This window comes from Rutidosis leptorrhynchoides, chromosome 2, assembly GCF_046630445.1.
Source record: "Rutidosis leptorrhynchoides isolate AG116_Rl617_1_P2 chromosome 2, CSIRO_AGI_Rlap_v1, whole genome shotgun sequence".
In the NCBI taxonomy this organism is placed as follows: domain Eukaryota; kingdom Viridiplantae; phylum Streptophyta; class Magnoliopsida; order Asterales; family Asteraceae; genus Rutidosis; species Rutidosis leptorrhynchoides.
Genome location: NC_092334.1, coordinates 506,773,094 through 506,787,378, shown reverse-complemented (window position 1 = coordinate 506,787,378; position 14,285 = coordinate 506,773,094). Strand labels below are relative to the sequence as shown.

The 14,285-nt window shown below is 35.0% G+C and overlaps 1 protein-coding gene across 2 annotated transcripts; it reads right to left on the bottom strand.

Annotated features, from left to right (window-relative positions):
* Positions 1-7,939: 7,939 nt before the first annotated feature.
* On the bottom strand, positions 7,940-13,131 carry LOC139892788 (protein EARLY STARVATION 1, chloroplastic-like). Of its 2 annotated transcripts, none has more exons than XM_071875914.1 (11): positions 12,624-13,131; positions 11,310-11,407; positions 11,016-11,206; positions 10,695-10,734; positions 10,326-10,407; positions 10,154-10,231; positions 9,946-10,071; positions 9,743-9,864; positions 9,591-9,630; positions 8,776-8,853; positions 7,940-8,654 (listed from the first exon to the last, which is right to left on the bottom strand). In XM_071875914.1, the coding sequence occupies exons 1-11, from the start codon at positions 12,899-12,901 to the stop codon at positions 8,489-8,491; spliced, it is 1,299 nt and encodes a 432-aa protein (XP_071732015.1). In that variant the 5' UTR covers positions 12,902-13,131; the 3' UTR covers positions 7,940-8,488. The 2 variants fall into 2 exon arrangements, with proteins under 2 accessions (XP_071732015.1, XP_071732016.1); XM_071875915.1 differs by having other exon boundaries at positions 8,776-8,850.
* Between the last annotated feature and the right edge of the window lie 1,154 nt (positions 13,132-14,285).

The window sequence follows — 14,285 nt, the reverse complement described above, 5'->3', positions numbered from 1 at the left end:
TATATTTACTAACATTATTTAACTTACATAATACACATTCATACATACATACACACGCAAAGTGTAAGATGATACATATATATATACACTTATTACTTTTATTATTATATTTACTAACATTATATAACTTACATAATACACATTCATACATACATACACACGCACATATTCATACATATACAATTATGTATATATTTGCATATACACAAGCATATACCTACTTTTATATATATATATATATATATATATATATATATATATATACATACATACATACATACATACATACATACATACATACATACATACATGCATACATACATACATACGTATGCAAGCATGCATGCACATGTATTATTATTATCATTATTCTTTACTAAACATTACTAATCTTACAATCAAATCTTTTTATTATAAACTTAACCTAATCATCACATAAAATCATAAATTTTTAACATAATAACTAATCATGTTCATTAACCCTAATCTTTATTAACCATAATTTAACCAAATCTTCTAACTCTTTACTTATACAATACATAATCATAATTCATAATTTAACTCATGATCATAATCTTCATCTTCAACTATTATTATTAACTAGCTTATTAACCAATAACCCTAATCACTCATTACCAATATTCATTCATAATCTTTTCTAATCATCATCCTTATTCTTAATAATTACAAATTATTAATACATAATAACCCTACTTAACCTTATTACTTTTAACTTAGCAATTATATTAATCAACATCATTATTCTTTTAATCATAAACTTTCATGCATAATTCAAACTTTATTCATTACTTACTCTTAATACTCAACATAATACTTATAACAATAAACTTAAAAGATTGAACTAGGGTTTATAGGACTACCTTATGAAGATTAGAGGTCAAGAATGGATGATGTTTGTGGTGCGAAAACAGATAGAAACCAGCAGCAGCAACCACGACCCAAAAGAAGGTCTTCTTGGGTCTGTTTTGGTTCGCAGCTTCAGCAGGTACAGCAGCAAAAACAAGCAGCAACAATGGATGATTCTTGGGCTATTGAGGGTCACGAATTCAGCAGGAAATAGGAGATCGAATGCAGGTTATTTGGTGGTGGTTTTAGTCGACTGCAAGTGGTGTTTTGAGGGTTTTGTTTAGTTGACCGGAAGACTGGATGGTGATGATGATTGGCGACTGAAAGGGGCTGAATGGGAGGCTGTTTAGTCGACAGAAGAAGGAGGGAACAAGCTGGCAATTCAGTCGACTATTTGCAGGTTTAATTTGGTGTGTAAGACTTGGAAAACATGATGCCTTATATAGTGGTGTTGGGTTTCCTAATTGCACTCAAATTACTTGGTGATCAAGAACTTGTATTTAACTAGGATTGTGGACTACATAGCTTAATGATCAAGTTACAATTCCCCTAACATCTAAACAGCCGAATTATATTGTTATTTCATGTATTTTATATTTTTTTTTTATAATTAATATTATTATTAAGGTTACATTTATTTAATTACATTTTATTTATTTATTAGACCCTAACTTTTATAAATTTTACTAAGTTCATATTAGTTCTTATTAATTTTTAAATTCATATAAATGTCACATTTAATTTATGACATATTATTTATATTATTTATTTAGTATTAGGGTTAGGGTTTAATATGTAATATTAAATGTTATTAGGGTTTAGCATTTAATGCATTAGGTTAGATTTAGGGTTTTAAATAATATTAGGGTTTAGTATTAATTACTCCTTTTATTATATCCGAATAATAACCCTAATGCTAATACACACAGTATGACATTGAAACCCTAAGGGCAATTTGGTAAATTCAGAAGGGAAAAGTGAGGGGTGTTATAGCTCACACTACAAACCAGATTTAAAGGCAGCAATTTTGACCAATTTACTCGGATTCTACTTAACATCATCCACTCTACTGATGCTGACAGGCAGATTATGTAAAAGGGAACCACTTTGTAAATCCCTTAACTGCAAAATGTGTTTAAAGTCACTTGTTAGAAAACATAGTTGTAATTCATAATCCGATTAGTTCTTGAATCGTGAAATCACTTTCGCGTATAGTTTTTGGACCCAAAAAGCCTCGGGTATCACAAAATCCAAATTGAGATAAGACAAGAACGTGATTCGATTGCAGGTAAGAACAATACGAATTTAAAGTATTAGAGAGGATGTGTGTGTCTATGTTTGAGAATGAAAAGCTATTGAATGATTTTCTAGAATGAAAATCAGTTATAGTCGGCTGTTAAACCAAAGGGTATAACCCTTCATCATGGCGCAGAAAGTCGTTAACTGAAACATCGCGACTTTTGGCCAAAAAATCGGTTGGCAGACAACTTTTCTATAAAACATATACTGCCTAAAATTTTCCCAGGGGGGGGCTACCTCTTCACCTCGTCGGACCCCAACCAGGCCCCTTGGACCCCACAAGGGGGAGCAGCCCCCTTGACCCCTGCTATTTTCGTGATAGTTAGTGATTGCAGGCCCGTATAAGCCGTTTATCCTCTTGTGGTTGTAATTGTTGTGTGTTAGCAATTGTTACTGCTGATGTATGATTTGTATGCTAGATCCGTTAGTTTCATTCACTTAGCTTCATTCTAATCAAACAGATCTTCCCCTGCAGGTTGTTGATATGATTGCATGCTAGTTTTAGGAGGAAGGTGGGCTTGCTAATGATATGTTTGACAGTTCTTAAACTTTGATGTCGTGTTCTGTTTATATAACTGTTTTGTATAACGTGACACCAGTTCAGTAATAATATGCATTAACGACTTGTATTTGATATATAAATATGCTATGGGTTGTTCATATTACTTTCGTTATGCTTTAAAAAAAGTACGGTGTTACACTTGGCCTCTTTTTGAAAATACGATTATTGCGCTTTGCCATATGAAGTAAACCGTAGCCGCAAACACCATTATAGCCTCAATAATTCTTGAGATCCTCCTGTTCGACAAAGGAGTCAGATCTGCTACAATCTTTTTCATTTGTTGCTCAGCTGCATGCGCATCAAACATGAAACTTTACTCCAAACTTGAGAAGAAAAACGACATTTAGAGAACAAATGATCATGAGAGTCCGGTTGAGTATTAAAACAAAGACGTCATGTAAATAGTAGGATTCCAACATGTATATAGCAGTATATATTGTGAGGCTTATTTGCATTGATACCAAATATACGTATAAGCATAGAATATAAATGATAGCAATGTGGGCTTGATTCGATATACGACATAGCCTAAATAATAACCCTAACATCTCCATGCAGTTGAAGCGAAAGAGGAACATATGATTAAACTAGTATGGAATTATAGCAAACCCTCCGTGAAGATATCCTAGAAGGAACATGAAGAGCCCGAACGTAATAGGTGACAGTAAGATCAGAAACAAAATGAATGATAATCTCAATATGTTTCGTCTATTGGTGCTTAAACGGGTTGGATGAAAGATACACAACACTCACATTATCACTATAAACTAGTGGCAGGGAACAATGGGCAGCGAAGCTCACGAAGAAGGCGTTGTGTAACCAGCGGCTTGTAGCAGCCGCATTAACAACTACACACTACTCGGCTTCTCTGCTGGATTATGATGGCATGTGTTGACGCTTCAAAGACCAAGATAGCAGATTATTACCAAGATACCTAGTTGATAAATTGATAAATACACTTGAATTGACGATAAAAAAAACATATGGAGAGAAGAGAATCGTAAAATTATGTAGATGTACTCGTTAACGATAAAGTCATATAAGAATTATTACCAAGATACTTAGAGGGTGTTTGGGGTTGCGTTTTGATGGTGATTTTTTTATTATCACGATTGTAAGACGTAAATAATTTATTCTTAGTGTTTGGCAAGTAACATTTGAAACTTGATTAATTGCGTTTTAGAGGTTACAAAACGTGAATTTGCAACAGCAACATGAGTGTTTCTGCACGGAAAACGCATTTTTATTCTATGGACAAAGTCTTGTAGAGAATCATGGTGGATGAGTGATGAGGTTCAAACCAAAGTCGCACTTAAGCAACTGAGGTTTAGGGAGCTCGTTACATGTCGGGACGGGACACGTGATGACAGAACTAGGGCAGAAGAAAGGTATAAAGAAGCTAAAAGAGAAGCTAAGAAGGCCGTTGCCCGTGCAAAAGATAAAGCGTATGAAGTTTTGTATAGGAAACTAGACTCCAAAGAAGGAGCAAATGATATTTACAGGATTGCTAAAGCTAGGGAGCGTAGGAGGAGGGATATAGATAACATCAAGTTCATCAAGGATGAAGCCGGTCAAACCATAGTAAAGGAAGACGAAATTAGGAAAAGATGGGAAGGGTATTTCCAATCTCTTTTCGTGGGTGAAGGACCCGGGCGCCAAGAGGACCCGCAGGACTTGGGAATAGGACATTTCCAGAACAACAATTTCTGTAGGAGAATCAGTCAGGAAGAAGTAAGATCGGCACTACGAAAGATGGGTAGAAACAAAGCTGTTGGACCAGACCAGATCCCAATAGAGGCGTGGCGGTGCCTAGGCGAGGATGGTGTCAGGTGGTTGACGTGTCTTTACAATAAGACGCTTAGAAGTTATAAAATGCCTACGGAATGGAGACTCAGCGAGATTATCCCCATTTACAAAAATAAAGGGGATGCCCGAATCTGTGGTAATTATAGAGGCATAAAATTACTTAGTCATACTATGAAGCTTTGGGAGAGAGTGATTGAGACTAGACTCCGACGCGAAACTACGGTTTCCGAAAACCAATTTGGTTTCATGCCAGGGCGCTCTTCGATGGAGGCAATTCATATTTTAAGAAGCGTTATGGAGAAGTATAGGGAGAAACAAAAGGGTCTAGAGATGGTCTTCTTAGACTTGGAAAAGGCCTATGATTGCGTACCGCGAAAGTTGATTTGGAAGACCCTTAACGTTAGGGGTATCCCAAGTAGATATATTAGAGCTATTATGGATATGTACGATGGGGCGAAGGCCTGCGTTCGGACGCCTGTGGGAAACACAGAGTATTTCCCGATAGAAGTAGGGTTGCACCAGGGATCGGCCCTTAGTCCTTTCCTTTTTGCTTTGATCCTCGACGAGCTGTATCGAGGAATACAAGAGAACATCCTTTGGTGTCTGATTTTTGCCGATGATATCGTGCTTGTATCGGAAACAAAGGATGAGCTTAATAGAAGGCTGGAACAATGGAGGGAAGCCTTAGAACAAAATGGGCTACGGATCAGTAGACAAAAGACGGAATATCTTAGTTGCGAATTCGGTAGGACTGATGATGAACTTAATGTTGGAGGGAACATCAGCATTGGGGACCAGATCTTGCACCCACAAGAGTCGTTTAGATATCTAGGCTCGGTCTTCCACAAATCAGGGAGGATAGATGAGGACGTGACTCATCGTATTAAGGTAGGTTGGTTGAAGTGGAGAGCAGCGAAAGGGGTCTTGTGCGACAAGAAGATACCACTCAAATTGAAAGGAAAATTCCTCAAGGTGGCAATCAGACCTGCCATGTTGTACGGATCAGAATGTTGGCCAATGACGAAGGCCCAAGAGAGAAGGATGGAGGTGGCAGAAATGAGGATGCTTTGGTGGACGTGTGGTAAAACCATGCTAGATATGATCCCAAATGGTGTGTTTAGGGAAAAACTTGGAGTCAGTAGCATCATCGACAAGCTAAGAGAAGAACGACTTCGTTGGTTTGGGCATGTGATGAGACGACCACGTATTGCCCCGGTTAGGAGAGTTGAGGCACTCACGGTAGATGGTGTAAGGAAAAGGGGTAGACCTACTCGTAGGTGGATGGATAGACTAAGACTCGACATGAGGGAGCTTTCGTTGACCGAGGACATGACTTCTGATAGGGATGCGTGGAGGGCTAGAATAAGAATAGTTGAGTAGGGCTACTTTTATTATTATTATTGTTATTGTTATTGTTATTGTTATTGTTATTACTGTTATTACTGCTATTACTGCTATTACTGTTATTATTCTTACTATTACAATTATTAGTATTGTTATTGTTATTATTATTATTTTTTGTATCACTATTATTAATTATTAGTGTATTAGTATTTGTATTACAAATATTTATTACTATTAATATTTATATGAACTATTATTATTACTATTATTTGTATTACTATTACTATCGTTTTTATTAGTTTTATGTACTGTTACTAATATTATTAAATGAGTATGTTTTTGGTATCTTTGGTTTTGGATGTATGCATGCTTGCTTGGTTGTTTGTACGTATGCACGTAGGTTCTTGTATGTTTGTATGTATGTATGCATGCATGTAGGTTTTGTAATGAAGGTGTGATGCAGTTACACACGTTTTTGTATGTGAGTTTGTTTTTTATGTATGTATATTTGTAGGTAGGTATGTATGTATGCTTGTTTTTTACTTGTCTGCAGGTGTGGTATATTCACTCATGTATGTATGTTTTGGTTTATGTAGGACTTGGTGTTTATGCTATGTATGTATGGTTGTATGTGTGGCTTTATGCATGTATGTATGTACGTAGGTATGTTTCATGCTTGTACGTAGGTATGTCTCATGTATATACGTAGGTATGTCTGGTGTGTATGTAGGTTTAGGTATGTGTGTATGTATGTACGTATGTATGCATGTATGTATGATCAAGTGATTCGCATCGCTCGGTGCATCTTGGGACCATTATGGCTGAGGACGACTTCCCTTGCTCTAGAGCTTGGTTGGTTCCTTTTAGTTGGGTGGTTTCGGGGGTGTCTACCGTAAAGGTGCATGAGTGATTTTTGGTTTGCTAAGGGTGGTTGGCTCTTTGCTTGCGCAACAACTTTCACCCGGCATGCCCTCGAGTTGCTGTCCACAAGGTCTTTTGGCTCTATTTATTGAGGCAACGACAAGCGTCGTTTTAGTGGCGTCTTGACTGCCGCTCAGAGCCTAAATTGATTCTTAGGCATGCTTTAAACCCCATGAAAATCTGATTCTACCATTTTCATGGCGTCCCCCCTATATTTTATTATTATTATTACTATTATTTTTATTATTATTTTTTATTTATCTTTGTATGTTTTAATTTATTTTTTAATTTCTATTTTCTAGTTTTAAATTTAAAAAAAAAAAAGTCTTTTTTTAGCCGGAGGTCCTCACGGAAGCAATCTCTCTACCCTGGAGTAGAGAGGAGGATGAATTTCCTTTACCGTGGGTGGAGAATTCCCTCGACTCGTGGTAACAGAAACGACTTCTCTTCTAGTTTAGGGTAGAGGAAGGATTGTCTACACCTTACCTCCCTCATACCTCGCAGGCGCGGGATTGGGTATTGTTGTTGTTGTGGACAAAGTTACGGAATTATCCTCTTAGTGCACCATATATACTACATAAACAACATGGATGTTCCACCTGTGCACCTCCGTGTCATTATTCTTACTTTAGTTTTGTTTTTGGTTTTGTTTTTTAACACAAACAACTGGTAGTACAATACTGATATTACATATTAGATTTACATTGAAATTATACGTGATTACTATATATGTTGAAATTTTTAATTATTAAGACTTTGTACAACTCATAAAAAATGTATTTTTTACATATCATATTATCTATAAAGAAGGGTCATTTGGTAATTTTATTTGTTAAATTATCAAATAATCTTATTTTATTAAACACTCAAAAATTGATTATCCGATTATTACGTTATCAAATCTCATAATAAAATCCAAACACCATTAATCAAAATCACGTTTAGATAAAGCTGATTATCTGATTATGATTATCTAAAACGCGTAATCAGTTTTCAAAACGCAAATCCAAACACCCCTTAGTTGAGACAATTGACGATAAAATCATACAGAGGAAGAGAAATGAAAAAAGTTATCAATATGCACCAATTAACTTTCATGGTATCATAATACTAATTTCATGATTGATTGTGTACATATAAAAATTATTGTGTATATATCACCCTTTTCAATATATACAACAAAAAATTCTAACCAACGTGGGACTAAATCTAATCTTACCTTTGTAATATACTCCTACTAAAATCTATACACGATAACGCTCCATTTTCTACAACTTCATTTATCCTTGTCCGTTTAAAGTATTAACTTTGTGTAGATGAATGGTGGATCTCTAAAACTATATTCATCCATAACTATATACTATCAAAAACCATTACCTCAGTTAGAATCAACAGAGCACTTCCCATATTTTATACCCGGAGTTTACACAGATCATCAATCATGAAACAAGACTTGAATATGTAATGGCTAACAACTCCCCCTAGATATGGGATATAGTTCTAAAGAATGAACAATGTCAGATCAAAGAAAATGAACAATACAATTGGCCATAAGACTAACACCATATGAATAAACCAAGAATGGAAATAATGAACAAGATGGACCTAAGGCACATTCATTTTTCGGGGTCTGCTAATCCGATTACAAAAATAAAAAATAAAAAAGGAGAAACAAATACGAAGCATCCGTCAAGGAGGTGAAGGGCTATCATCTTGTGGTTTAGGCATCGACGGTGAAGATGACGGGCCAAAATCGGGATACGGATACACACCCGGCGGTTTCTCTTGTGGTTGGATTGAAAGCAGCTGGCTCGAGTCACCAACAACATCAGCCCACCCGTAATGAGGTTCAGCCCTTCAATCACAAGATGATTTAAGGAGCAGGTTAGGTTAGGTTAGGTTAGGTTCGGTTTAAGCTTGTAGATGAATGCAAATCAATTGACTCGGGTTTTAATAAAACAAAGAAAACAACTTACTCGTAATATGTTTCTTCATCTACAACAATATCCCAACTTTCACCAGTGGTACTTTTTCCATACTTGTGCACCTTGCTGCTATAAACCAAAATACTCTGTCAGATTTTTTTTAAGGCGCTAGGGGTGGCAAATTCAGAAAGGGTGAGGTGAGCGACTGGGTAACAATTCAGAACGGGCGGGTAAGTTCAGGTCAAAATGGGCCGGGTTGTGTAGGCCAGCCCCCACACACTTCTATATTGAGATTTCAGCCTTATATGTATAGTTGAAGTGACCAACAATATGAATGGGTCAAAACTGCCACCTCTAATAATGCCAGCCCCCAAACACTTCTATATGTAAGCTAGCCCCCAAACATTTATATATGTGAATGGGTCAAAATTGCCACCTCTAGAAACCCGTATGTAGTTGAAATCAGGGGCGGTTTTTAATGGGGACAGGCGGGGGCAGCCGCCCCCAGTGGATTTGCAATTTTCAGTGTAAAATTTTTGGATTTTTCGACTTTGCCCCAGTGAATTTTTTTTTTGCCTCAAAACCTACATATTTTGACCCAAAACCTTTAAATTTTGCCCAAAAATCTCCAAATTTTACCCCAAACCCTTCAAATTTTGTCCACAAATGTTAAAATTTTGCCCCAAAACCTCCATAATTTGCTTAAAAACCTCCATTTTTTGCCCCAAAATCTCCATATTTTGCCCAAAAAATTGCCACGATTTTAATTTTTTTTTTGCCCCCGGTGACTTGGAATCCTGGTACCGCCACTGGTTGAAATGACCAACAATATGAATGAAAATTATTCATTTGTTCAATGGACATACCCGTTGCCGAAGTGTTCTTCACCCCACGTCCTTGACCATCCTGAATGCACAGTCAAAAACATGTAAGCAATTATTCAGTCAGTATTGAAGGGTATTATAGACATTTACAAAATTAACTTCACAAGTGCTAAAAAAAGAAGAATGAGGCGTACGTTCACCGCCAGGGGATACATGCCACGTTTCTCCTTGACGAGAACCAATACCCGCAAAAAATTTCTCTTCCCACTTGTCTCCCCACTTGGTTCCAAGTTCCGTCTCAGCCCATTTATCCGTCCTGAAATAAAAAGAAGAATAAATAAATAAACTCCAAACACCGGAAAGCATAATAATCAAATCACAGTGGTTCGAAGGATACCATTTGAGAACAGATCCTCTTCCATCGTAGTTTTCGCCCCATTTCTCCCACCATGATTGCTCATTCAGTCTACCATATTTATGTGCGCCTTTCTCAGTCCACCCTTTCGCATCGTATTTCTCCCACCTATCAATATTAATTTTTAAATTTGTTTCTATTAAACTCAGACATATTAAAACATAACCACTATGCGAGGAAGGGTGCGTACCAGTTTTCATACCAACCCGCATTTTCTGTTCCTGATTTTGCTTGCTTTTGTGCACTTCTTTCAATCCTTGCCAAATTACTGCATGTTATAGGACCAACTTTGTGCTGTTAAGATGAAAGTTAATGTATGTCCATTAACAAAATTCACAAGTTATTGAAATTACAAAATTGACCTCCATTCATCTTGATGTAGAACTTCTCTCCATGTTTCCCACCATGAATCCCCTTCAGCATTTTTTCCAGATTTCTCAACACCTGCATTTTGATTACCTCAATTAACTCGTACTACTTTGCATAGTCATACACGAGCTAAGGACCGTTTCAAATGTTGGCATGAAAGGGGTATGTATTTTGTAAGTGATTATGTCATTTAAACTAATAAAAATCATATAAATAAACATATATTATATCCGCTCTTTCTACAAACGGAATAATCATTTTTGATGGCATGAAAGTGTTTTGAAACGTATACGGAATAATTATTTAACTAATAATAATAATAATTAAAGGTATAACTTATTATAAATAGTAGAGTACTATACCAAGCTCTTTGTATCCGCTCCAATCACTTTTCTCCCACCACTGTCAATGACATCAAATAATAATCCAATAATTAATGCATCCACCTGGGTGATACTTGATGATGTCACTTACACTACTAATGCGAATCAAGAGTAATAAATACGAACTACGTAAAGCAAAGAAGCAGGAACAAGATGATTTTGTTTATATCCATTAAAGAGTGTATATAAAACTGATAACTGTAACCAAAAACATCTCTGTTTGTTACTCCGTATAATCTGTGTGCTTTATGTATACTCAAATTCGTACATCGAACGATAAATTTAAGTAAAAAGTAGTACCGTTTCTTTCCATTCTGAAGAGCCATCATCACTCTGACCACCCATCTTAGCCCATCTGCATCTGAATCCATTTTCACCGAAATCTTCACCACTTTCTCTGTACCAGGTACTACCATCCTCATTCACTCCAGATTCATTCACATGTTCATTTAAACTGATCCCCCACTCCTTCTCGTTTGCAATACCAGTGTCTGTTACAAAACAAAACGAAACTCAACTTGCAGATAAAACAAAATTTGGCAGACAGAACAACCCACAAGTAACGGTATAGTCTGTTTCATCATGTTCGTATACCTCTTTTTGGTGGAGTGTCACGAGACTGCAGCCCGGGATTTCTAGGTGTACAGCGGGGAGACAACTTCTCTTGTCTTGAAGAAGGCTTCTTCAGAGATCTAAACCAAATTTAATTTAAATTTAGTTTTCAAACTTTGTCTAAAAGTGCAAAGAAACATGACAATACCTACAAACCAGATATTAATTTAATCATTCAACTATTACGTTGAAACAATCATGTTACACTCATGAGTCATAACTAAATGGTAAGGTTATCCCTGTTGAGGCTAACCGGGATTAATGAGTCGGGACTTTGGAAGGAGTAAAGGGAAATATGGGGATTAATCGGATTGTACTTTATACATTTAAATTTTAAATTTCCAAAAAAATATGTGTAAATAACTAAATATAGAAGAAAACCATAAACATAGAACATAAACTTTAACGTAGTTGTCTAAAATTGTTCATTTTGTTCAAAAGCTAAGTTCTAATTTAAATTCATGTTAAAATGTTGACCAATTTTGACTTTGACCGATTGTGATTACCAAATTCGATTTTGACTCATCAATCGACGTTGACCGATTAATTAAACGGAGTTTGAAAAATCGGAACGGATTGCTCTTAAAAATAAATGAGTAATTGGGGATTAATAGGCAAGTAATTGGGTTTTTTACAACAGTGCGTATATGTTCTAATGACTTCATTAGGATTTTACCAACTTTCCAAGTTAAGGATTTGGCAAGTCTATCATTAACTTTGATTCAATGACAGATCACTCACAATTAGATGAAGTGCGGCAAATTATAGAAGGCATCAATTTTCTAGGGCCCTAATCGATACGAATGAACATATAATAACTAATGCCACATTAACATGCTCGGCCAACAATACACGGGGGACAATGTTGAGCATATGCTCTAGACTTACTTACCAATCTGCTAAGAAGTTTGACCACCTGATCACAAAACTTGACCATATTCACAAAGTCCATTCAATATACAGATAAGTTTTGCAATAACAACCACCTAATAGTTATTTTTTTCAATATGAAAAAACCTTACTTTCACTTGAATATAACTATTTCATGTTCAAGATCAAGGTGCAACTTTGCAACAAATGTTACATAGGCATATTATTTATTTATTACTCGTATTAAGTAGCAAACTAAAGTAATTAAGCTCATAGAACACGCATCGTAAACATAAAATAATACATACTAACATTTTTATTTATTTATAAATAAATGATAAAAACAAAATATATATATATATATATATATATATATATATATATATATATATATATATATATATATATATATAAAAAAAAACTTACTGAGAAGATGAAGCAAAGGGCAATGCAGGGGAAGGTTGAACTCGAGCTTTGTGAGTCGTTTCAATTGGCCATTCTTCAGCATTATTTCCACCTTTCCGACCCGACCCGGTACCAATTCTCCGGATCGGAACCACCTTCCTGGAGCAGCAACACTTCACCTTAAAATTACTACTGCTAATCAAAACCCTACGCCGAAAAATCACGGGCGGACGAAACTCCACCTCCGACAGCCGGAGCCGCAACCCCAACGTCGGAGGCACAGCCGGATTCGAGGCCATTATCAATAAAGAGATAATTAACAAATAATTGTTAATAATCACGAAAATGCCATTAAATCCCTTATTTGACTTGTTATACACAAAAACCTCAAGCAAATTTGAAGTGATTTTAAGCTGGAATTTGTAGAATAGAAGACGACACTAGAGATTGAAATATTTGGGAGTGTGTTTTGTGCTTGTTGGTCGAAGTGAAGATTATTTATATAATAAATAAATATATAAATAAAAAATAGATAAAATATAGTGTTGAGGTTTTTAGTGTTAGTAAGATATGGAATGATCGGAATGGGCAGTGTGTCATATATATATATACGTAATCTTTAATCAAAAAAGAAGTTTTAGAATCCCGAAAATAAAAGTGGGCTCCCTTGTTTATGGTTTACCAGCAGTATTATCCGTTCATTTGACGCCACGTGGCTAAGGCTATAATCGTCTATTGCACCAATAAGTGATAAATGAATACGCACAACGTCGTATCTGTTATATTATTTTTATTATTATTATATACGTCGTATAAACTACTAGTATATCGTTTAGAATTTAATTACTCAAAATTCGAAATTTTAGAAAATTTAATCAGCAAATTAATCAGCAATTAATCGAATTATACATTAAAATTATATATTTTAAAATTATATATTTAAATATAGAATAAAATTGTAAAGATGAATATAATTGTTTAAAAGCGTTGATTTTGTTCAAAAACTCTAAAATTCTACTTTAAATTCATTTTAAAATGTTGATCAATTTTAACTTTGACTATTTTGCTCAACAAATTCTATTTTGACTCATTAATCGATGTTGGTCAATTAATTAAACGAATATTGATAAAACGAAACGAACTATTGTTAAAAAGAAGTAATCAAGAATTAATCGGGATTTTTTTTACAACAATGTTTTTCATGACCTTATAGTGCTCATAAATAAAATTGATATATTATATTTATTATTATTAATTATTTATATAAAGAGATAGCCTTAAATTCTTACACGAAAGCTAAAATTGTTTATATTTTGTTACTAATTGACTATGTTCCACAAATTATCACCCTGAACTCAACTAATGTTATCTACAAAATGTTTATACATTTTAATGTAAAACATATTTATACACAAATAGATTTTTTACGTATAGTCTGTAGGGCTATAAATAAATAAATAAATAAATATATCATAATTTTTATCGATAATTTCATAATATGACAATTTATATTTATATATTATATATATATGGCTTTATCCACTATAACATATTTTCTCGTTTCAATTTGATTATCTAAAATTACATTTATGTATATTGGGTTTAGCAGATCCCCCCCCCCCCCCCCCCAACTAGCTTTTACCCTCCTCCAACTAGCCTTTACGTGCTTCCCTTTACGTGCTT

Bases quoted from the DNA above. Each gene is read 5' to 3' on its own strand.
- LOC139892788 (XM_071875914.1), bottom strand. From the start codon at position 12,901: ATGGCCTCGAATCCGGCTGTGCCTCCGACGTTGGGGTTGCGGCTCCGG. The intron at 11,207-11,309 runs GTATACGAACAT...GTTTTGTAACAG, and splicing joins TGACACTCCACCAAAAAGAG to ACACTGGTATTGCAAACGAG. The intron at 9,865-9,945 runs GTATCCTTCGAA...TTTTTATTTCAG, and splicing joins AGAGGATCTGTTCTCAAATG to GACGGATAAATGGGCTGAGA.